At 45.6% G+C, this 23,393-nt stretch overlaps 1 protein-coding gene across 1 annotated transcript; it reads right to left on the bottom strand.

Annotated features, from left to right (window-relative positions):
• Positions 1 to 5,218: 5,218 nt before the first annotated feature.
• On the bottom strand, positions 5,219 to 23,196 carry MINAR1 (membrane integral NOTCH2 associated receptor 1). Its single transcript, XM_041469309.1, has 4 exons — positions 22,848 to 23,196; positions 14,105 to 16,460; positions 12,406 to 12,660; positions 5,219 to 8,960 (listed from the first exon to the last, which is right to left on the bottom strand). The coding sequence occupies exons 2-4, from the start codon at positions 16,412 to 16,414 to the stop codon at positions 8,763 to 8,765; spliced, it is 2,763 nt and encodes a 920-aa protein (XP_041325243.1). The 5' UTR covers positions 16,415 to 16,460; positions 22,848 to 23,196; the 3' UTR covers positions 5,219 to 8,762.
• Between the last annotated feature and the right edge of the window lie 197 nt (positions 23,197 to 23,393).

Below are 23,393 nucleotides of genomic sequence, written 5' to 3'. Positions count from 1 at the left end.
TTTTTTTACTTAAAACACCTGAAATACAGGCATGCCTTCAAAAGGATTCTGTTGAAGTTGTCACATACTCTTTTCCACAATACATGGCTGACTCTGCACCAGTAATTCACTGCACCTTGATTCATGAATAACTATCCCTCACTTCCTACTGTAAATACAATTCTAAACATATGGGAGAGAAATTATAGTGAATTAGGGTTGTACATTATCACTGTGATTAGCTGCATTTCTTACCCAGCAGATGTCTGGGTAGTAAAAATCCCCCATGAGGAGAGTATCCTGGAGTTTCCCAATTCCTTGATAACTGGTCCAAGAATTTCTCAGTCCTGCTGTGCTCTGATCCTGGTGGCCCAGAGCAGATGCTCACTGTCTGCCTGTCTTCTGCAGCACTAATCCCACTCTCCCCATGCTCCCAGCAGGGTATCACGCTTCCCCTGCTTTTCTCTCTCATGTTATCTTCCCCCAAAAGCTTTTCCAGGGACATTCATCATTCTCACAATACCAAAACACTTTGACAAACTGAGCCAAACACCTCCCTGGTGTCGTATCACTGATTACCACCACAGTTACAAATCTGATGACTGATCTGGCTGTAAATATTTATGATACTGGCAACGCCATCATGAGCATCAAGGTGGTGCTTGTAAGATTTCTCAGCCCCCATTTGGCCCCTCTTTTCTTGGGCATCTCAGGACCCCACAGCAAGGGACAAGCTCTATTCCAAGCACATTCCTGAAGAGAGACACAATGAGTAACTGGCACAAAATGAAAGCCCACAGAGATCAAGCAACTAGTCCCAAAACATGGAAGACATACGGTACTGCCTTGAGAGCTTTCACATGGAATTATCTTTCCCACTGCACTGCTTTTTTCCATCCCACAGGTGCCTTACTTTTGGCAGCTCAGCTCTTCCAGCAGAGAAAAAATAAGTGTCACTGTCCCCCACCCCTCCCACTGCACCCAATGTCTCTTGTTCCAGAGGCTACAAGAATGTAAATGGGTATTTTTGTCCTCTTTGCAGGTGCTGCCACTGGTCACTTTGTCTGCTGTGGTTGGAGCCACCTTTGGGGCCAGTGGGCTCAGGCATGGTGTGACTTGGACATACCCAGACATTTGCCTGCCCTAGAGCTCCAGTACATCTCAGCTCCTCAACACTTCATGCTTCTCAATCCCAAGGGAGCAGCTCCACCTCTAACAGCAGTGATCTTGCACAAACCACATCCCAAACATCAGCACCAAGATCACAAGCACCAAGCTTTCTTCTGGGTGTCAGACAAAGCTTTGAAGAAGTAAAAAGTGCTGTCAGATACCTTCTAAATTCCTGCCTCAGCATCCTGAAAATATTTTTCCAACCTCTTTTCTCCAACATGAGCAAGCCCTCATCATCGGTCCTTTGTCTTATGTCATGTCTCCAACCTTGAATATCAGATTAGCAACTATCTTTAAACTGGTAAAAAGGCTACAAACACTAATTCATCCTTCTAGCAGAAAGTCACTTTTCTACATAGTAAAAAAAAATGAAAGTTTAAATATAACTAATGTCCATTAATTTATCATTTACTGAACAGTTATTGTTCACTGACTCCAAAACAGCACGAGGTGTAGCCCTCAGGCAACACTAACACCCAGTTCAGTCTCTCCAGAGCAGAATCATGGTTAAAAGACCCATTTTTAATATTCTGCATCCAGAGACATCTGCTTTTGAAACCTGGAACTAAAAGCCATGCAAAGCGGCAGAAACCCAACTGAACCAACTCACTGGACAAAAATTTTCAAAGCTTAATTGCATAAACAAAAATATATAAAAAATACATATTTGTGTGTTGTGCATGTAACATTTTTTAACTTTTACCTGGAGAACTCTTCAAGGCAGCACTGTTTCAAGGAATTAGGAGCTGTAAGGTGAGCAAAACATGAGCCCTGCTTTATTGAACAGCCATTAGCCATACTTAGAAACTCCACCATAGCATTAATTGTGCAGCTACAAGATATTGGCCTTGAACAGAATTAATGCATATGCACATATTTGCTTCACAGTCATAAATTTTACTAATGCAATTTTATGAGCCTCTTAAATGGTAACCATTGCAAAAAGAAAAAAAAAATAAATAACCAAAAAAAACAACTAGTAACAGGAAAAGCAGGGTAAAGTTCAACACCAATATTTCATTACCAAGACAAGCAAAGACAAATGACTCAGCTTCTTTGGTTCTCTTCTCTCCCCCCAGCATTACATGAGGAAAAACATGCTGCACAACATGAATCTCTGTTATTGTTGGAAGTGTGGCAGTCTGGCAGGACAGCAGATCAGGAGGATTTTTCAATTCAGAGATACGTCTGTCACTAAAGCAGAGTTTACAGCAAAGCTGTTCAAAAAGAAGCAGATTTCACATAATTTTGCAGGGACAGACAAAACAATTAACATTTCTCTAGTCCCTCTTTTTTACTGTACGTAATTCCCTCTTTTCCCCTTCTTCCAGGGGGACACCTGCTGTTGTGGGCACAGGCTGGAGCCCCACCACATGCTGGGGAACAGCATACACGCAGCACACAGGCTCAAAATGAGCAGGGAAAACAGAGAAATTCTGCTGTGAATAGCAGGATTTTCCATTTTTCTTGAAGAACCAGCAATCAGAACTGCGTGTTCCTACCCGAGGAGTTCACCCATATATTTCCATCCTTAATAAATGAAATCAGTTTTCAGCTCTCTGGTTGCAGAGACTGGCAGGAAATGTGGCTCCCACAAAGCCCAACGTGAAAGCAAATGGGACTTGTTTTGTAGCCCTGCCATTTCCAGGGCTGACTCATGATATTTTGGGGGTGATGAGAAGAGGGGACAGGTCACATTCCCTTAGTGCTGTCAGCCTCTCCAGTGGGACAAGGAGATCACAGACCCCAGGATTTTTTTCTTTAGCTGAGTCCAAAGCATGAATGTCTGGCAGAAATTTCCCTCTTTTTACTGAGGAAGTCTGGTTAACTTTGAGGAAAGGCAAGATCTGAGCCTTCACTGTATGTCCAGAGACCTGCTTAGTGCCTCAGAGGAATATCCCAGATTCCACAGGTCTAGGGTGCAGGAGGGCAGGGAGGAGCAGGACTGGGGATGGATAACTGCTGCAATGATGCTTTTAATTTCTAAAAGCCTCCAGCCTCAGCAGCAACCATGTCTCCAGACACCCACCATTTCCTCAACCCTGCACTGTGCTGTGCCTTGTAGAAAACTTCCCTGATCCAGAAAGTGCTTTAGACATCTCCCCACCAGGACCAGCAGTGCCTTGTGGTGCCATGCACAGTCCAAGCACGGCTGCTTTCTTGTGCTGGGCTCATCCAAGGCCATGATCTGGTCTCCCTTGAAAATCTCAGTCTGCTGCTGCTGGGAAACTGTGGATGTAATGTTGCTTCTGGAAGAGCTTCATGCCCCCCCTGCACACAGTTTGTACTGTATTGAAGAACATAAATAAAACCATAGGCTACTTACTCATGGGAGTAAGCTCATGGCTGACAGCCCACTTCTTCCTTGTTTGAAGATTTTGTTCCAGTATCTAAGTGAATGCTGTAGACTCAGATAACAGCCTGCAAGATACCAAGCTATCCAGTGTCTCAGAAGTCATCCCAAGTAGCCAAGTTGTCTGGAGAACCACTAGCAGAGCAGCACTTTACAAGATAGAGTGTCCTTTCCTGAAAAGACAGCAAGGAAAAAATGAAATTTAAAAAATTACTTCATCTCCACAATTAGTTCCCCAGGTGCTTGGCTTTTCCCAAAGTGCACACCAACACAACTGACCTTTCTTTCAGTAGGAGTGCACTGCTATGGACAGGGCACTGCCTGCTTTCCCTTCTTCTGTTTGCAGATGCAATTGGATGGAGACACAGGAGCTCCTCAAAAGGAAATGTATGGCCCTGAGATCCAATATTCTGCTTGTGATTTGTTTGTGCAATAGCCAGAGCCATTCACCTGAGCCTGATCTGAAATCAAGGATTTATTCAACCAGGACAATCGATTGCTGTGATACATTCAAAGCAGCACTGAGCTCGTGGGGCTGGGCCTTGGTTGCCAATACAACATTGTGTGTAGGAGTTTCCTTCTACCTGGAGACTCAGTGACTCCATCCAGCAGACAGAAACCTGGCAGCTGCTCCATCTTCCAGCACAGCGATGACCCAGATGAGATCTATATATCCAATATACGCAGCTTCATGGCTGAGGAATGCTGTGCCAGAGTGCTTAGGATTTTTTGGCATGAGCCTGGTTCCACTTAGCATTTTTATGAATGTTCCTGCTCCTGGACTCATGCTGTAATGTAAAAATCAAAAGGGTACTCCTATTGGTAAGCTTCTGGACTTGATGGGTACAAAAGAAAAACCTGAAATTGATGCAAACCCATGATAAACCAGTGGTGCAAATGAATGCACAACTATCTCCAAAAGTGAAACCAACACCAAATTGTGAGTGACAATCCCTCCACGGGGACCTGTGGTGCTTGCAGCCTGACTCACAACACGTGAGCAGCCAAGGTTGGAGCTGCTGGTCTGCCCCTGCAGAGAGCACTCAGCATCGCCCATCCAACCAAAACTACTAAAGCAACAGCAGAGGGAAGGAAACCTGGATCTCACATCACTGTGTTTTCGTGTCATTGCCCACTGTTGATGTGTCCTCTTCCACAGCTGCCCTCTGTAACCTCTGACAGTGGTAGGTTCAGCTCTACCTGTGTTTCGACACCTGGAATTTTAAGACAACCTGATTTTGCAATTAACAACTCGCAAGCAGCAAATTAAATTCATACAGGAACCCTAAGTAAACTGGCTGCCTGTTCACAGGTGATTATAAACACTTATCTGTAGTACAGACATAAAAGGGCCAGAGGTTGCATAAACATGTAAGTTAAAGAGGTACCAAAATATTACTCATGACCTTGTTAAAACAGTTGATATGGCAAAACTCAGGCATGAAATAACCTATAAAATGAAATATGATTAGTGTCAAGAGCTAATCTTCCAGAAGCCCAAACAATGTGATGCAAAGGAGCTTTTAAAAGAAACCAAACAAACTCATTTTTCATTATCTTCTGCCATCTTATTATTTCACAATTTAGAAATCCATTAGCAATTCTGCCAAGAACTAGATAGGCTGCTTAGTTATCTAACACTGAGACACTCACATCCCATGGCTATCTTGATGTCCCTGGGGAAAAAAAAAACAGGAAAAGCAATGGAGTAATAAATTATTATAACTGTTTCATTAAAACTTAGGACACTGTAATTTTCAAGTTTATTTGGCGTTATATTTAAATGAACCAAAAGGCAACATTGTACAGTAACATTATAAAATAAAATTATTACATAGTACATTAACCAAAGCCCCATTTAAAAAAAAAAATCCTAAAAAGTCATTTGGGGACATATCCTACTCTTGCTCTTCAGCACACATGATTTATTAAGCTCATTTAAAGCAGCACTCTTATTTTTAGGAAAAGCAAAATGGAATTTGCCCCCAAAATGGAGTATCTTTTCTTATACTTTTTGCAGTTTCATTTTATCATGTGTAATATATCAAGTTTATAAGGCATAAATACGAAAAACAGTTCAATATGCTCATCATAATTTTAATTAAGTAATACAATCTAGGACACTTTTTCAATCACACCAAGGATTACAATGTACCTATAGCTTTAATTTCTTTTTTTTTTTTTTAATACAAAAGTCTATCATATGGTATACAGTGTATTCTAGTTGGTAACTGGTTCACAAGGTGGATCACAATATTCTTGCAGGTTAATATGTCAGGATTTCACCTAGTTTGGGCACTCTGTGCAGGCTTGCTCCTTCCCTGGCTGCTCTCCTCCGGCAGCAGCATCCCAACGCTCCATCTCCTTGCCTGTTTTCAGAAGGGCTGTGTGCCAGATGCAAATCCCACTGGGAATGGCTCGGGATGCACATCCCAGGGGTGCCAAGGGAGCCAGGGGCAGCCAGGGAGCGGAGGAGACAGCAGGGCAGTGGCTCACAGAGGTGTTTGTGGAACAGGGAGCCAGGCTCTGCTCCCCCAGCGCCCCTCAGGCTCCTGGAGAGAACCCTTGACAAACAGTCTGGTGTGTAAGGAAACCACTGACCAATGGAGTGGGGGCCACTGGCTGCTTGTGCAAAGTCAGGAGGGGCAAGAGCACCTCAATAAATTAGGAGGCAGCATGGATGTTTGGGATGTTGAGTGCTTGGGTTGGGCCAGCCTCACATCACCCACAGCTCCATCACCTGCAAAGCCTTCCCAGGATTTTGGGCATCTCTGATGCAAAGGCTCATCTGGTGCCAGCTGGATGAGTTGCACAGATAAACCCTGTGATCACTAACACCTCCCACACCCATCTCCTGCCTCCCCTTAGGCTGATATTTTCTAAAATCAGATTACTGAGATGCCCCAGTGAAAGCACTGCTGATTTGGGGCTGGGGGCAGCAGGGCCAGACCATTCATGGTAGTGCAGAGGGGCTGGAGAGGGCAGGGGGTCTGTCCCCACTCCCCCTGCCCCTCCAAGGGTCCTGTCACTGCTGGTGTGGGCAGATGGGGGACTGACACTGTGCCCCCACAGGACCACACTGCTCCCCAAGCAGCCACGGAGGGGTGTCAGAGGGTTCCTGACATTCCCTGAAACCAGGAATAGCTTTTTCTACACAGACAATCAACCTAAATTGTGCATGAGGCAAACTGCGGAGCAGTGTCCTCCAGAGTGTTTTTCCCATGTCTAATATTAGATATCTTCTTGGCAGCTCTCAATTGTCCCCAGAGGTTTCTCTACCTGCCTATATTTACTACGCACGGATCCTGAGCTCCTGTGCTCAGGTGCTCTGAATCACACCATAACCAAAGGCAGCCTAAAATAGACAGTGTCAATTGCTCCCTCCCTGCTGTGACTCCATCCTGCAGCATCTGGGAGGAAAGAGAAATTATCTTAGTATTATGAATGGGCCAAAGTCACAGAATTTGGGTCAGGATTCAGGCCAGGCAGGCACAGGTTTTGTCTGTGGGCCTATTCTTGTTCTCTGTTTGCGGATGGGACATCCAGCCCTGTGCTTACACTTATTTTTCTGATAGATTAACAGTCTCAGGAATCACCTATCCCTAAATAAAGCACAGCACGTGAGCAGCACACAAACAGCTCTCCAACTGCAGGAAAGAACTGACACACGTGTAAAGTCACAACAAAGCCTTCACCTCCCACACACCCTTCCCTCAATACTTTTTTTAAACCAGTCAGAAACAAACAGTGAGTGCAGCACATCCCAGAGAGCCAGAGGAAGGAGCATCCATAGCTGCTGTGTCATTGTGTAGGGAGGCTGATTCTGAAGAAACCAAAATTACCCTACATAAAGAGCATTCACTAAAAGAATCTCCTTCTCCCTGGAGGACCAGCAAGACCACACTATTTCCTGAAAATCCTTTTTTTTTTTTTTTCTATACTTGACAGAAAAGTAATACTGTCTGGGTTTTTTGCTTTCACTAACCATGACAGGCAATTTCTGTCCCAGCTTGAGAATTCCATCAAACCTGCTATTTGCATTTGGGATAAAGCATCAAGTGGACATTTCCCATGGGATACAGACTGCTTGCTGTCCAGTAGATTCATCTTTCTTAAGTACATTAGCAAAAGGGAAGCAAAAGATGTCCCTGTGCTGAATGCATTGCACCAGCAGCAAGTTTCTACCAGTGCTGAGAAATTGTGCCCTTAATATAAGTGCTGAGTAACCACCAGCCCTGCTGCTTGAGGAGCACTTGGAACTGTATAGAAGGCTTGCAGGAAAAGGACTTCCATTAGTATCCATTATGCTGTGATTTATGTTATGGGCTTAAAATAGCAAAAAATTAAACAGTTCTATTTAACCTAAAGTCTAAAAAAAGGCACAAAGACTTTGTGGGAAAAAAAAAATTGTAACTGTTCAGATTACATTTCCAAGAACTTTAACAGAGTGTTGCTTTGATTTGCCAGCTTTGCTTGCTGGCAGAAGTGAAATTGAGACAATTTCACTGTCTGCAGAGGTAAAGAATACCCTTTTGGCAAGGCAAGTTTTCCAGCTCTATGCAAATGTTATTCAACAGAAGTAACTAAACCTCTTGTGATTGCTTTAAAACATAATCTTTTTGGTCTGCAGCACATTGCACTTAACTAAGTACTCAGTGATGATAGAGTGGGTCTTAGGGCAAGACCAAAGAGCCCTTTTTAATCTGAACGTAGGAATGAATTCTCTTCACAGCTACACAGTCTGCTTTCAAACAAATGATCATGAAGCACACAAATACTATAAAATAAATACAATACATTCAGAGTTTTCAACACTGTAGAGAGCTGTTAAGACTTCCCTAGCTCCTCAATGTAATGCATATAGAACATTCCCTTCTATACAGTGCTACCTCCATGTACCCACACCTCCTTTAAATGCAACATAGCTCAGACAACTTTCCTCTCTTGCCTGGATTCTCATCAGTCTCTGATTCTGTAAAACATTATATCGTTTCTTTAGGAAAAAAATATTGCACTTCTAAAAATGCATAAAAATCGAACCGAGTTCCCATTAACTCCACCACACAGTCTGTTATTTAAAATAGGACTTTTCCAAAACTGTATCTCTAGTTCTTCTGCGTTCTGCCTCCATTCTCCACCGGGATATCCTCAGAACATCGTCCCTTAGCGAGCTCCTTACGGTTTTGCCAGCAGCCATTTGACACACAGCGCGAGCTATCCGAGACACCGGTGGCTGGGAGTCACAGGTGTGTGCCCAGGCTCAGGATTTCATGGTGCAGATGGGAACCACGATGACCAGGATAACCGTGCAAGCGGCCGCTGCGATCAGGGCAGCGATCTTGCAAACCTTTGCCCTCCTGAACTCGGCTTCTTTCCGTTTCAGCAAGGAATCGTAGCCAGGAGTATAAATGTCTTCCATCCAGTACTCTAAGTTGTTTGGGTTTAAAGATTCTTGAGTCTAAAAATTGAAAGGAAATGGTTGTTAATTGTCTGGGGTCCGCCATTAATAAAAAAAGTGAACAAAGCAGATGTATCCAACCGCACCTGGATCTGCTGTCAGGATAAGTGGGTTATTGCCACTTCTCACACCCCTTCATCTCCTGGTCCCAATTCCACAAAGCTGATGAAAGTGGTAAAAAAATACAGCAAAAAATAGACTCCTGCAACAGTAATATTCTGCTCCAAAATCCCTCACGTACCTCTGATTTACCGGAAACTTCGTCATCTCGGATGGCATTTAAATAAGATCTCTTTAATCTGCTCGACAGCAGAGGTGTCAGCAAGTGCTGGCCTGTTACTGCTAATAATTTTTAAATTATTAAAGCTCAGCTGATGGGAAAGGTTCTTAATATATGCTCCTCATGCACTACATTTCATAAAACTAACCCTAATTTTGTCACCATGACTTGCTTGCAGGGCATGATAACCCAGCCCCATCCAGCATCCAGCCCTGCTGTAGGGGCAATTTACAGACCCCTCCTCTGGAATGGCATTGCCTGGGGACACAGGCAACCTGCAGAACTTCATCAGTATTTTCATCTGAATTGCTTATTTTTTATGCCTTACAGCTTTTAATTCCTAAGTATTTATGAGCTCTTAAAGCTTTCCATTTCAACCTTGCTTGTTTTTTCCCCCTTTAACCCCTGCGTTAGAGGAAAATAAGGGGAAAACTGGGGAAACCCAAACACTACGCATTATATTGAACTTATCAGCAGAAAGGAATAAAGCAAAAAGAACATTTTGAAAAATGACAGTATTTCCCCAAAGCTGTCTCCTTTATCTGAGGCTCCAAAAGCCCATTTCTTTAAAAAAAATGAAAGAGATTCCATATAAAAATATTACAGTGAGAATACCCTAACACACACCATTTCTGTGCTTGTAACAGTCCTGATCCAAAGCTTGTTGGACTCTGCAAAGAAACTCCAGCTGACTTGAGAAGGATTTGACTAATCCTTTAGCCTTTAATTGACTAATTCAGATTTTGTGGCCATGAGCTACTGGCTGAAACTTTGCTTTTCCTGATACCCACATTTGTTTTATGTAAAGAACTACTAAAAGAAGTAGTTCTATAGCTATCTCAGAAATAAACAATGAAAATTGAGCAATGATTTTATGACCATTTTATGGACACCTCTATGATAGTGTTAGGATGCTAAAACAGAGGCCATCAGCCACATCTGTGATTGTATCTTTAGGGCTTTGAATGACCTGTTTCAGCCTTGTGAAAAAAGGCAGCAATCTCATCTCTAAAGGCTTCAGAAAATAGCCTGATACTGTTTCATCCCAGTGGATCATCATACACAAAGCAAAGCAATGAATCTCACACAGAGCCCACACCTGGGACAAGCTTTGGGCCTGACTAGTTTTGCAATTTCTTTTTTTGGAGGAAAACCGAGCAGACTTGTCAGGCTCCAGGAGAAATTTTAAGTAAACAAAGGTAGAAAAACCCCAAAGACAGGCATAGTATGCTTCAAGGAAATTGCAGTTTTGGACCTGTCTGCCTTGGCATTGACCTTTTAACCACTTCAGAAGGAAGATGCATTATTAAAAAGGCCCATTACTGTTAATCAGCTTCCTTTCCCATTTCATTGCCAGACGTAGGAATGTTCATTAAGGCATAATGTATTTACTTTCAGTTCTAATAAACTTAATCACTGGGAAGAAAGCCCCCACTCATCAGTCTGTGTCTATTTTTTAAGTTCGTCAGTAAGCTCCATTACAAAGTCTAGACATGGGCTTTGTGGGATAGATGCAATTCTGACAATCTTTTTGGAGGGAGAGAATCAAACCAGTAAACTTCTATCACCTTTATCCTAAAGATAAATGATGGCAATAAGCCGATTTCTCTGGTTTGCTCACAGTCATGCAGAGCTGCTTACAGGGAACAAAACAGCCCAACGAGGAGCAGATGGAGAACACTTCTCCCAGAGGGGCTTTGCTTCCAAATATCACCTCCCTTATTGCCTCACCCAGCAGGTAAGTGATGCTTTGTGACTGCCTGCGGCAGAGGAACTTCTTCCAGCCCATTCCTCCTCTAGCATACAGCCTGCAATGCCAGGGTTAGGAATTTAGTAAGCCCTCTAAAGCTTTTAAGACCCAAAAAGCAGCAGGGAGCTGAGGCAAGATGCAGCCTGCTCCCTGTGCTGCTTGGTTTCTCTCTGAGTGCACATTAGTGACAGCAAGGAGCAGGGGCTGGTGAGGACAGGGAAGTTTGCACGTGCCAAGCAGGGAGGTGAATTTGTTGTGCACAAATTCCTGCACCAACACTCATGGGAGTTGCACTACAACTGTGTGGGCGATAGTTTCAAATCCAAATCAGCCAGCTCAGGGTCCTGAGGCACAGCATCCTGATGCTTTCCTAGGGATGAGTCTGATGGGTTTGGAGCTGGCTTAGGTACCTCAGCACTGAGCCACTGAGGGCTGGCACGGAGCAGCAAAGTCTCAGACACTTCCCAAGCAGACAAGCTGTGGAGACAAGCAGAATCCCTCCTGGAGCACAGCTGTACCCCACAGACTGCTGCCCACAGATCCCAAAATGCCTGAGGTCAGCACCAGACCTCCCCACTGGTCCTACATTCTACTGTCAAAGTGCATATAAAGGATACACAGTTATTTGTACATCAGTGTGCATTTCATTGTGCGACATATTCTGGGTTTTGAGACCAAGAAATGCAACATTTCTTTGGTCTTCAACTCATTTTGGATATCATTCTTCAGGTCTCCTCTTTAAGCCTCTGCTCAGATATTTTCCTTCCTAAAAGATGTGTTGTGTTTATCAGACTACATAGGGTATCCAATGTGTGTGCTCATTTTATGTCAGGTTTGTGATTTTATGTCGGGAAAACGTTAATGCAAAATTTGAATGTGTCTCCTCTGCTTGTTGCACAAGAGCCTGCACACTTACAAGCTGAACCAAAATGCAAACTAGACACAGCATTAGTTGCCTGGCTGGTTTCCAACAGCCACTTCAAAGCTTCCACAGTGACGTGTTTCAAAACCAGGCGTGGTATTGAACATCTTCTACAAGCATTTGATGTCTCGTGTTCCTAGTAAAATGGAAGAAAACCCCAACCTTAACACTGCAATTCCCTGTGAATAATTCAGAGACGGAGGAAAAGGCAGCAGCCCCAGCTCCTGCACCACTCTGCCTTGCTGCAGTTAGGCTTAGAAGACATCTCTCCATTGCAGAATAAGCTGGGAGCATCAGCCTGTCAAGGATCACCATTCAGCAATGAAACATTCACATTCTTCATTGTCCCTGGCCAGGATGGATAGGGATCAGCAAGATTAGAGGCTCAACAATCCACAGCTCTTTCCTGAGCTATCCAAATCCCTTCTTAAATGCATATTCTGGCAACATCCATTTGCAATCAAGCTATTCAAATTAAACAAATGAGACTCACTTGTAGATCCAAGGCTGCAATCTTGCCTTTATCCCCCGAATTCCTCGTGTATTCCTCTATGGTCCATGATGGCTGGGCACGTTTCACTTCAGCCAGCTCTGTCAACCTCATGTCTGTGTAGAGAGGGTTGCTTTTCATGTGTGACTTGAGTGATGCAGGGTAGGGATGAGGACTAAAGACTTGTTCAATCAAGAAAGCATCTTTTGGTTGTTTAGAGAGTCTATGTGGCTGTGGGATTTCATATTGCCTGTCTGCCTGCAATAGGGTTTAAAAGAATTTGAGAGAAAAAACAAGACTATGAGGGAGTTAAACACAAAAGACAGAGATATTCCTTTCAGAAGCACCACATAATAAAAAATAGACCAGCTAGGATAAAGTTTTTGGATGGCCTTCATCCATTTGCCCACCTTCTTCTCACAAACAAACCAAAGAGGTATTGAGGTATTTCACAGACACAACTCCAACACGAACACAATGCTGACAGAGCAGAAGAAATTTAGGGTTTGTGCTGTTCAGAGATCAAAAAATATTCTGAAAATGACCCTGACATCCAGAGAAGCCCAGCTGATCTGCAAAAGCTGAGAGACACAAGCAGGCTTCCAGGTTTCTGTTCAGGCTTCCAGATCAAATCCTAATGTGAAGTATTCTTCAGGGATGCCCCCAGCCTGACACTGCAGCATCCATGGCACCATCCAGTGTCAGCCACAGGCCACTGAAGGAGTCTGGGAGGACTCTCAAAATCAGCATGTCATCCTAAGCAAAGCAATGTGCACAAAAGCCAAGGTTTGGGCTGACTGAGGACGGCCTTCCTCCCCCTCTGCAGTCTAGCAATAACCCATGTTTTGTGGTTTCCTGTTCACCCAAACACACTTCTTTCCACCAAACCTCTTCCTCTCTGTTCTCAACCCTTCTCTGCCCTCAGACCCCACTGCAGAAGGCACAGCATGCCTGTTGTGTGGTCACAACTGACCAGGGGCTGCAGGACCCCCTCCCCAAACAGGAACAAGCACCCACCCTGTGCAGCTTCACAGAGCAGCACCCAGAGCCCCAAGGACATCCCTGGGGTCAGTGAAGGGGGCACAGGGAAGCTGCTGGGAGGATGGGCAGAGTTTTTCTGCCCAGCCAAACCAAGAGCACAGCTATGCTGCAGCTCCACAACAGGAGGCTTAGGGCTCATTTAAATGACCATGAAAGTCAGATAGAGAGAACATAACTACAATGAACATCTCACAGCACACATACAAGGTTTTTTTCCTTGAGGGGTTTGAATCCATGAATCTATTTTATAGAAGTACATACTTCTCTGATAAAAGCCATCACAATTCAATTTCAAAATATCCCTTCTAAAACAATCACCAGACAATTTCAATTTTCCCCACACCCTTTTCACTAAGGTAATTGCCAGGCCTCCTTATATTGCTGCAGATGATGGAGAATACCATTACCTTCCCAAGATGTCACCCACATTACCACCCTTTCTTTGCAAAAAAGCAAAGCTTTTGAGAAGCAACTTGGCCATTTTGCAGCTGCCAAGCAAGAATCTACAGGTACAAAACCACTCAATTATGATAACAATAAAGGCAGGCATAACATGGCAGGGCAAAGCATTGTCATACCCCGAGGCTTGTGATGACTACGGAAAGCATTCATAACCGCATTATTTTTAAGCATTTATTGTGTGAGTTAAAGTTGAAATTACCTCTTTAGATTTCCTGTGCCAGTCCTTATTTTCTCCTCCATCTCTCTCTTTCACCTCCTCCTCTGTAATGCCAACTTGGTTGGTGTAAGTAATAGCTCTCCAGTCTCGGGGAGAGTTTGAAATACTTGCTATTTTGGATTCGGTTGCACTGTTTTCTTCTGTTAGTGATCTTGATGATCTCCTAGTAAACAAACTTTTTTTTAAGGCTTTTACTCGAAGACTCTCACTATTACTTCCACTGGCATCTGAACAGCACCATTCTGGATTATTCTCCAGTTTGCCTCCATGAGGAGTATTGTGGCACTGAAATATCTGCGGGGAGTTGCTCTCATCTGACGCGGCATCGCTTGTCAAAGAGTTGAGATCTATTTGTACACTGACCTTCTCTGGCTGCTGGATTTTTTGATCCAGCTTGCTTAGTTTTCCCAGGACTTGAGAGATTTCTTCTCGGACACCTGAGAGAGATTCCAGTTTCTTCTCTATTTCACCAATCCTCAAGACTAATTTGCAGACACTGGTTTTCAGTTCATCATCTGTGTTACTGACATCTGTCCTGACCACTTTATCCAGTTTGTTACAGGCACTCCCATTGGAGATCTTAGTCAAATTGTGCTCAGGTGAGCTCTCACAGTCTGATTTATGCACCTGAGACAAGGAGCCAGTGCTGTTGTAGCATGAGGACTGCATCACTCCCGTGGATCCACTGATGCTCATGTCATCCAAGAACCGGAAAATGTCACTGATGTCATCACTCACGATTTCAGAGTCGTCATCCGACTGCTTCAGAGAGTGCCGCTCGCCGTACTTGGCTTGGCCTGCTGCACACAAATCCTTGCATTTCTTGTGCTCCAGAACCTGCTGCTCCGTTTGCGTCCCAACACTCATGGTCCTGTCAATGCTTAAGATCTGGACAGAAGTACAGTTAATGCTTTTATCCTTAAACTTTTTGACTGGCTCATGTTTCTCCACATCCAGAATGGAAGGAATTTCCTTAGGTTTATGCCCGTTGGGTTTCACAGCATAGCTTGCCTGCATAATTGGTTGCTGATCTTTTGCATTTAGGTAGGACTGATGCCTGTCAACTGAAGGAAAGTTTGGAGATGGGTTGCTCGAATTCTGGTATCGTGGTTTCTCTTCAGACTGCTTCCTATTAAAAAATGAACGCTCAAAGTCAGGGACCTCCTCAGTATTTAAACTCCAGCTTTTAGCTGGCCAGGCAGTTTGCTTGGTTGGCTTTCCAGTCCATTTTTTGGTTTCCTGTGGTCCAAGAACAGTAGTTGGGCCAAAATATGTTGAAGCTTGAAGATCATCTAAACTTTCATGCTTCACTCGCCTTTTGTCCGGTATAGGAGAATAAATTGGATTCAAGTACTGGCTGCTGTATGGCATTTCAAAGCTGTGGTTGAAGAAAGTCTGCTTAGAGCTTTCTTTCCTGTTCTGAGGCTCTCTGTGTCCATCTTCTGGTGTTTTGTTGGATGGTATTAAGTTGGGAGATATTGTAATCAGATTATGAAAATCTTCTTTGAATATATTTCTTTTCTGGACACATGACTGCATCATGAACGGCTCATCATTTGAAATGAAAGTTTCTTTTATGCCTGCACTTATAGGCAAGGAATCCTGGTCTGAAATAGATTCATTTTCAATGTTCATGGGGAAGTACGTACTCTGCATCTCACAGGGTGGGGATGTGGCGATGGAGTAGGACGCCAGGGCCTGCAGCCTGTCCAGAGAGGCAGCCCGGCCCTTCATGTCCTTATTAACGCCAAGCAAGAAGTTGGGTTCTGATGAGGGGACAAACTGCTGGCAGTCTTTGCAGTCCATCTTTCTGCATTTCGAAGACCTTCTGACAGGAAAGCCCCGGCTGAAGTCCTGCTCGTTGAGCTCACAGTTGGGCACGCAGTCAGGCACACAGTCTGCCATATTGCAGATCTCTGTGTCAGACCTGCAGGACTCGAAGGACTCCTTCTTCTTCACTTTGTGCCTTGCAACTGGAAGCTTCTCCTTGGCCACTCCCCCGTTCATTTGTATGAGGTTGAATATTGTTACTATATCTGCTGCAACCATGATTTTCTTTGATTGCTGATTGTTTACAGTGCATCTCATTTTGTCTTTGAACAAAGTCGCTGGGAAATTAGGATCCAGGCAAGCAGTATAAAACAGCACGCTTCTGAGCTTGGCCAGCTGGGATAAATCAAACCTTGCACACAGGGACTTGCAGAGATCCTGGTAAGAAACAGTATTCTGTTTTGTGTCCAGCTCCTCCAATATCTTCACCAGGAAGAGTGAGGATTCCTGGTTGGACTCCATGGCTTAAGCGTATTTTCCCGTTTAGCCTGGAAACCACGTTCCACTTCTACAGCAACACAAAAGAGATTGTAAGTCACCCATAGGTAATACCCAGGGCCTTGCAACTCAGCCAGAGGTGGGGCCTGACTCCCTAACCATGCCATCCAGGGCTTGCTTTTATAACCCATCCTCATGCTCTGAACTTCAGGCTGCAATCCTAGCATCCAATAAATCAATACTTAAATGGAATTGGGGTTTTATCCAAGAAGGCTCCTTTATGCCAATGTCTACTGAAGCAACCAAGTAAATAAACAGAAGAAGCTTTGGAGAGGCTGAACTAATGGCAGATACACAAAAGCCTGCACAGAATTCCAGCACAGAATTTCTTACCAACTTATGAGAGGTTCAAAGCACAGTTTGAGCATCAAATTGTCTGCAATAATTCCAGTCCTAGCCTAACCAGGGCTGAACTACTGTACCATGACATGTTTTCATATCTGAATGCAAATGGCTCTGAAGAAGATTTTCTGTCAATAAACTTCTGATATGTTTTTAGAAGTTATCTGAGAACATAATTGCCATCTTGCTTACTTTAAATTATTTTCTCCTCTGCTCTGAATTATTTCCTTTGGATACTTTGACATATTTTTTTCCCAGAAATACCTTTTCTTAAGTATAAAATTCAGGAATGGAAAATTTGCCAGGTCCCACGTGAAAAGTCTGTGTGGGCCCCATTTCAGCTCTAAAGTCCAAAATCTAGCAAAGAACAGGAGGAGTTAAAGAAAGAAATCTCACTGAACCTTGAAACCAATCCAGCAGATGCTAGAAGGCTGGCTGCCAATCAGGATGGATTTGAAGACAGAGAAATATCAAGGACAGAGAACATCCTCTTCAGTGATGTGCTCCCAGTGAAGTCTAGGAGTGTATTTCCATTCACCATCGAAATGACAGGGCAGAGGTGAAGAGCAAAAGCTTCACATTTATGTGGATAACAGGAATAGCTCAAACAAGCACAGCTAACACTAGCAAACATCTTGGAGAGAATATAAACCCCTGCACTTTCAGAATTGAAAACAACCTTCAGTTATTATGGATTAGGAAAGGATGGTGACAATTTTTCATCCATCTATTGTGAATATCCTTGTCGGTGTCTCTGCTGTTGGCTACTAGGAAAGACAGAGCACAGGCTGATGCAGTCTGCCAATTGCTATGGTTGGTCACTCTGTCTTTGTTATTCTTACTGATAGGAATGACAAAAATCTTCTCAGTTTCCAAAAAAAAGTATGTTATCTTCCCCCATTCACTGTCACCCTCAGATGACCCCTGGAACTGGCCTCTCCTCCATCAAGTGCAGAATATCCACCCAAATGGCAAAGCACTGAAGTTAACATTGCAAGGTTTATTATTACTCATTCTAAAAGGCACCTTCTGGCCAAAAACCTCAGGACTCCTGAGCACCACTCCAGAATCCAGGGCTCCTGTTTCATCTCCTGCCCTGACATTACACATCAGTGATTGTTATCAGTGTCAGAAGCCAGAGTACTTCAGTTTTCATAACAAATAGTTACCCAAAGGAATACAGAACAAGTGTCCATATGAACTCGGTTGCTTATTTAAATGACATCTTTCTACTGTGTGTGATCAGGAGCTGAGCAGCAGCAATATGAATGTATTTCTGTGATTATAAACACAACTCTCGGAAAGCAATGGCTACAGGGATTTTCCAACACCTCTGCTGCATGCATGTTTGCTTTTAAAGCTCCTGTATTATGCATAGCAGCACAACTCTTCTGCCAGCTGACAAAGGAGAAAAAATGTTTTACTGTTCTGTGCTCAGCTCCAAGAAGTAATGCAAAAGGCTGGAGGAGGGTGCTTGTATCCTTTTTCTCTCAGCAGTGTGTGCTTGGAGGCACAGCCTCTTTCACAGCCTGCCTTTGTATTTCTCTGTCATGTCACCATTAATGATGCTCCCATGCTAGGTCCAAGCTCTGTTAATTACCACCAAGGCTACCAAGTTCTCACAGAATAAACTTCTTGTGTGGAGCTCAGAGACATTCCCAGCTGACAGGGGACTGGCATTCCAAGTCAATTTTCTGCATGTTATAAATCTGCCACTTGGGACAGGAGTAAAAATATGTCTTTTTGTCACCTCCAAGCTGAATACCAGCAAAAGCAACTATCTCCTCCTATTTGTAAATTCACAGCTTCTTGCCAACCCCTCACCTGGATATACATTTTCACAGCCTGATGCACACCCTGCACTGGCCTGCCAGCAGCCTGCCTTCTCCCCACTCACACTCCTGCTAAAACACCCAAGTAGCCAGTTTGCACTAATGTATTTTTGAAAAGTGCCAACCCATTTTGTTCCCCACCTTTCTGTGTTTATTCCCTCATCCCAGTGAGGATATCCTACGTACAGCTTCTTGAAAATTTCTGCTTTGCACCAAGTCATTCTTTGCGTCATCAGAGGTTTTAACTTCAATTCAGGTTTCTAAACCTATGAATCTGGTAAAACTCAGCTGCAGCCTGATTTGCAAGGCTGCTGAGTGATGACAAGCTCAGTAAGTTGAGTGGAGACCCTGCTGCATACCCCCAGTCTCATGTTGCTCGTACTTAGCACCAACAAGGACCCTTGTTTTGGAGACTCCTATCCATACACAAGCAGTAAGGCAGAGGCACTGAAGCCCAGACCCAAAGCAGAGAGCTCAGCTAGGCTGGGTTAGCTCAGTCCCACCCCTGTGCTCCCAGACCCAAGCCTGGCAGGTGACAGTCAGCTATAAAGCAGTGAGAGGTCAGGGGTGTGACAGAGGCTTTGAGACAAGGGGGACCAGCAGAGAGCTGAACCTGCTCAGGTGGGAATTCAGCCAGTTCATTCAACTGAGACTCAGCTATGGGAGGTGGAAGCTGAAAAGGCAGGTAGCAAACTCAGATATAGGCCTTGAGGAAAAGAAAGCAAGCTAGGAGCTCGAATAATTTCTTCTTCACCCCTTGGCTGTTCACAAACAGCTTTTTGGTGTGAGAGAATTTTAGGTGTGAAAGATATCTCTGGGCTTCAGCCTGAGCGTGGAAATTGGTGCTCCCTTGTGCCAGAGCATCAGAAACATTGCTGCTAGTGGAGCATCAGCAGACTGGGGCTATGAAGAACAGGAGGTACTACCCCTAAGGATAATATATAAGAGCCTTGGAATCTTGTTTCCTGGTTCAGGGATGTAAAAACCTGGTGCCAGAATTTTTAGTGGCACATTAAGCTCCTCTGCCTCTTGTCAAGCCTCCTAACAGCCTGCGACAAAGACAGGTGCTTCTTGGCAGGCCACCCCAGGAGCTGCCACATCCCGGGTGCCAAGCACTTGGCCGTGCACCATCTCAGCCATTATGTCCACGTTCATTCAGCATCTCTCAAAGCAGGACTAGAATAGAGCTAGATGTGGCACATAAATGCAGAGCTCTGAAATAAGCTCAGGAAGGCCTTTTAAAGAGGATACAGGGTCACGAATCAGTCAAAAGCAGCAAAGCAAATGGAAGCACCCACAGCAAGAGCAGCAGCACAGGGTCTCCTCAGATGGCCTCAATTCCACCAAAGTCTTCGTGCCTTACCCTCACTGCCACCAGCCACACACACCCTCCAAACCCCCCCTCAAACTGACTTTGGTCTCCAGACACATGGAGCTCCCCAGACAAAAGGATGGGATCTGGCTTATTTATCTTCACCAAGGCCATCTCTGACCAAAGGAGCCACTTAACATTTCATCCTTAATGATTTTGTTATATTAACATTGGAAGGGTCGCTTTGACTCAGCTCCCTGAGATTTGACATTTGCTGCTCTAATAGCACAATTATATCCCAGCATGGGCTTGTAGAGCATCAGATTGCACAGCCAGTCGATGGGGGCTGGCTCTCCTTGCACGCAGATGAGCTCCAGACTTACCACAAATCGATGTCTTCTTGCCCTGCACCAGGAGCAATGAACTGAGCTCTCATCTTACCACTAACCCACTGTCTCAGCCTCTGGAGGAGAAGTCCAAGAATATTACAATTGCAAGCTCCATCCCCAGAGGAGCTCTCTGCTGCACAAAGGGAATATACTGTTCTATTTTCTGGTGTCTTTAGGAACCAAGCCTCCATGAAACTTCTCCCCTGTGGTTCTCCAGACCAGGGGAATCTGCAGACTCTTTCATGCATCTTGCTTCCTTGCAGGAAAGCCAGAATGCACTTCCCATCCTCACTACCTTCCAAATCAGCAATGGGGTGGGGGTGCTCCCCTCATCTCCTGCCTACCCTATAAATTTGCCATCCACAGAAATTCACGGAATTAGTACTGCTTCCCAGTTGCCCTGGCTGCTTTCCTGTGACTCCTTCAGCCCAAACCCTCCCCTGCCAAAGGGTCTAAGGGCAGCACACATCGGGGCAGATAAACCCCAGCACAGGATTCAAGAGAACAGTCCCACCACTCGACTTCCCTGAGCATCTGCAGGGTGGCAAGGTGCCCTGCACGAGTCTGAATCATGGCCACTGGCATACAGACCACGTTATCTCCCTCTCTTACTTCCTCCTTCATTTCCTTCCCTGCTCTTTGTGCCACTGACATTTGCTCTCCCCATTTCCCAATCTCCACAGCAGGTGCAGCTAACACACAGATGTGACTGCTGGAGTCGTCGTTTCCCCTCTCCCTTTGATTTGCCAGCCAAGAGGGAAACAGCATCCTCGTTTTGTTCCCCCCACGGTGACTAACGGGCCACCCCGGAACGCCACTACGGCAATGCAAAGGCACAGTGAGCCTTGCATAAATCCCCTCAGAAAGAGCCACCTACTTCAGCCCAGCAGAACATTAATACAGAGCCAGTGATATGCTGTTTTACTATTAACTTCAGCTCATAAATCATTCAGCCTGCCTTCCCAACACCAGATACTATAAAACAAGGCAGGCAACGCTTGCCTCACAGGAAATGTAACCCACCGAGACGGAATTCAGTTTTTGTTTTCTCCCTCACTCATAAATCCATTTCTCTGTCACAATATTAAAAAATTTCTGATAAAGGAATAGAGACCTCGAGCCCCATCTGGCTTCCAATGCACACAGACACGGGAGCTGGCACTCAGGGAAACAATGCCCATTTCCACACACCTTACTCCTCCTCCTCCCTCCAGCCTTCTGCTGCTCATTAAAAAGAAAACTAAAACACACACTTTGGAGCCCTGCCCGCGCAATGGCAACTGCTCCTCTCCACCTTTCATTGAAGAGAAAAGTCCTCCTGACCAGTCTGACACAGGCTGTCTCCTCCGGACTCTCCTCGGCTGCGCAGGAGCGGGGTGGGCTCAGTCCCTGGGGCAGGCGGAGGTGGGCGCTGGCTCCCTGGTGTGGTTTTTATTCTCTCCTTCAGAGCCGAAGGGAAGGATCACCTGCATGCCGGGAGCTCACGGTGCCTGTGCACCCGCTCTGGCCAGCGGCTCGCTGCTGCTGTGCACGGGAAGGATGCACAGCCTGCACCCTCCCGGGCATCCCGCTGCCAGCCGCCTCCGAGGGTCACCGGGGGTCGCTGGGAATAGCACGGGAAGAAGCTGCTGTTTTCTGGCTCTTATCTTGCGTGAATGAGCCCTGGAAAACCGCGCTTTACAAACCCAGCTCCTTAGCAGAGGCAGGCTCTGCTTTAAAGGACTCTGCACAACACTTCAGCTTCCCCAACAACCCAGAATTCAGCAGTTTTTAAAGGGTCTGAGTGCCTAAATTAATAGGGAACTTGTGGATAAAAGCAGCGGACCCTCACAGCTGTGCAAGAGCTCAAGTCGAACAGGGTTTGCCATTGATTTTTCTTGCACGGTAACATTAGGCTGATTATTTGCATAGTTCAGTTATGCAATCCAGGTTAAGGTATTCCTACGATCTGGGAAAGTACAAACAATCATTCTAAAACTGTGAAATAAATTACTTGAATTATTACTGCATCATATACTCTTGGTTATTCTTTGCCAACTCTTGGCCCATTCAGACACACACAAATACTGTCCTCCCAATATGTTATTAGAGCACATCCAAGCCACATTTTTACCGGAATTTTTTTATAAGGAGACATCATTAAAAATACTGACAGACAAACACAAAAAAGTCTAATTGAATTAAATGTGAGCAATTTATCCCATCTATGGGCAACCTGGATTTTTTGCACAGCAAGTCTATAACAATCTCACAGCCACCCTGCTCCCTTGCCCTGGTGGGTCCAGTTTCCCTGATCCCCATCCCTTCAGACTCCGTTTGAGGGTTGGGGTCCCCGGGGCTCAGCCCAAGGGTCACCCACTTGCTCCTCTTGGGCAGATCCGGATGTGCGGGACTAAAGTGGAGCTGCCGAAGTCCCAGACGGAGTTTCACGATTTCGGAGCACCCCGTTTCCTAGAGAGCTTAACCAAGAGGCAGGACCCCGGGGCACCGGTGGGGACCACAGGGGCTGCGGGGTCTCTTACCTGCACTTACTCCTCCTCCTCCCAGCCCGGCGGGGGGAGCCGGTGCTGAGCGGCTCCCCGGCACCCCCGGGTGCTCAGCGCATCCCCGGGCTGGGGAGCATGGGGGGCTTGTCCTCGGCGCCCCTTTCCCCAGCGCACCGCCCCGCGCCCCTCCCGCACCTGGGGCTCACCTGCGGGCTCCGCCTGCCGCTGGCGCGGGGAGCGCGGCCGTCAGGGCTGCCCCTGCCGCTGCAGCAGCCGCTTCCCGGCCAGGAGGAGGAAGAGGAGGAGGAGGAGGAAGAGCCCGAGCCTGAAGCCCCAGCAGGATGCCATAGCGCCGGGCTGCGCTGACAAAGGCGGCAGCAGGTTGGCATGGGAGGAGGGAGAGAGGGGAGGAGAGAGGAAAGAGAAGGAGGGGAGACGGGAGGGAGGGAGGGAGGGAGGGGGCTGCACAGGCCGAGCCTCCCCGCACCGCCCCCGGTCCCGCTGCCCCGGCCGGCCCCGGGCGCTGCCGCAGCGGCTCCGCAGGGACGGGGCGCGGAGAGAGGCGAGGGGCCGAGACTCCGC

Source organism: Pyrgilauda ruficollis, unplaced genomic scaffold (assembly GCF_017590135.1).
Source record: "Pyrgilauda ruficollis isolate IOZ18807 unplaced genomic scaffold, ASM1759013v1 scaffold23, whole genome shotgun sequence".
Taxonomy (NCBI): Eukaryota; Metazoa; Chordata; class Aves; order Passeriformes; family Passeridae; genus Pyrgilauda; species Pyrgilauda ruficollis.
This window is presented reverse-complemented; position numbering and strand designations above follow the sequence as displayed.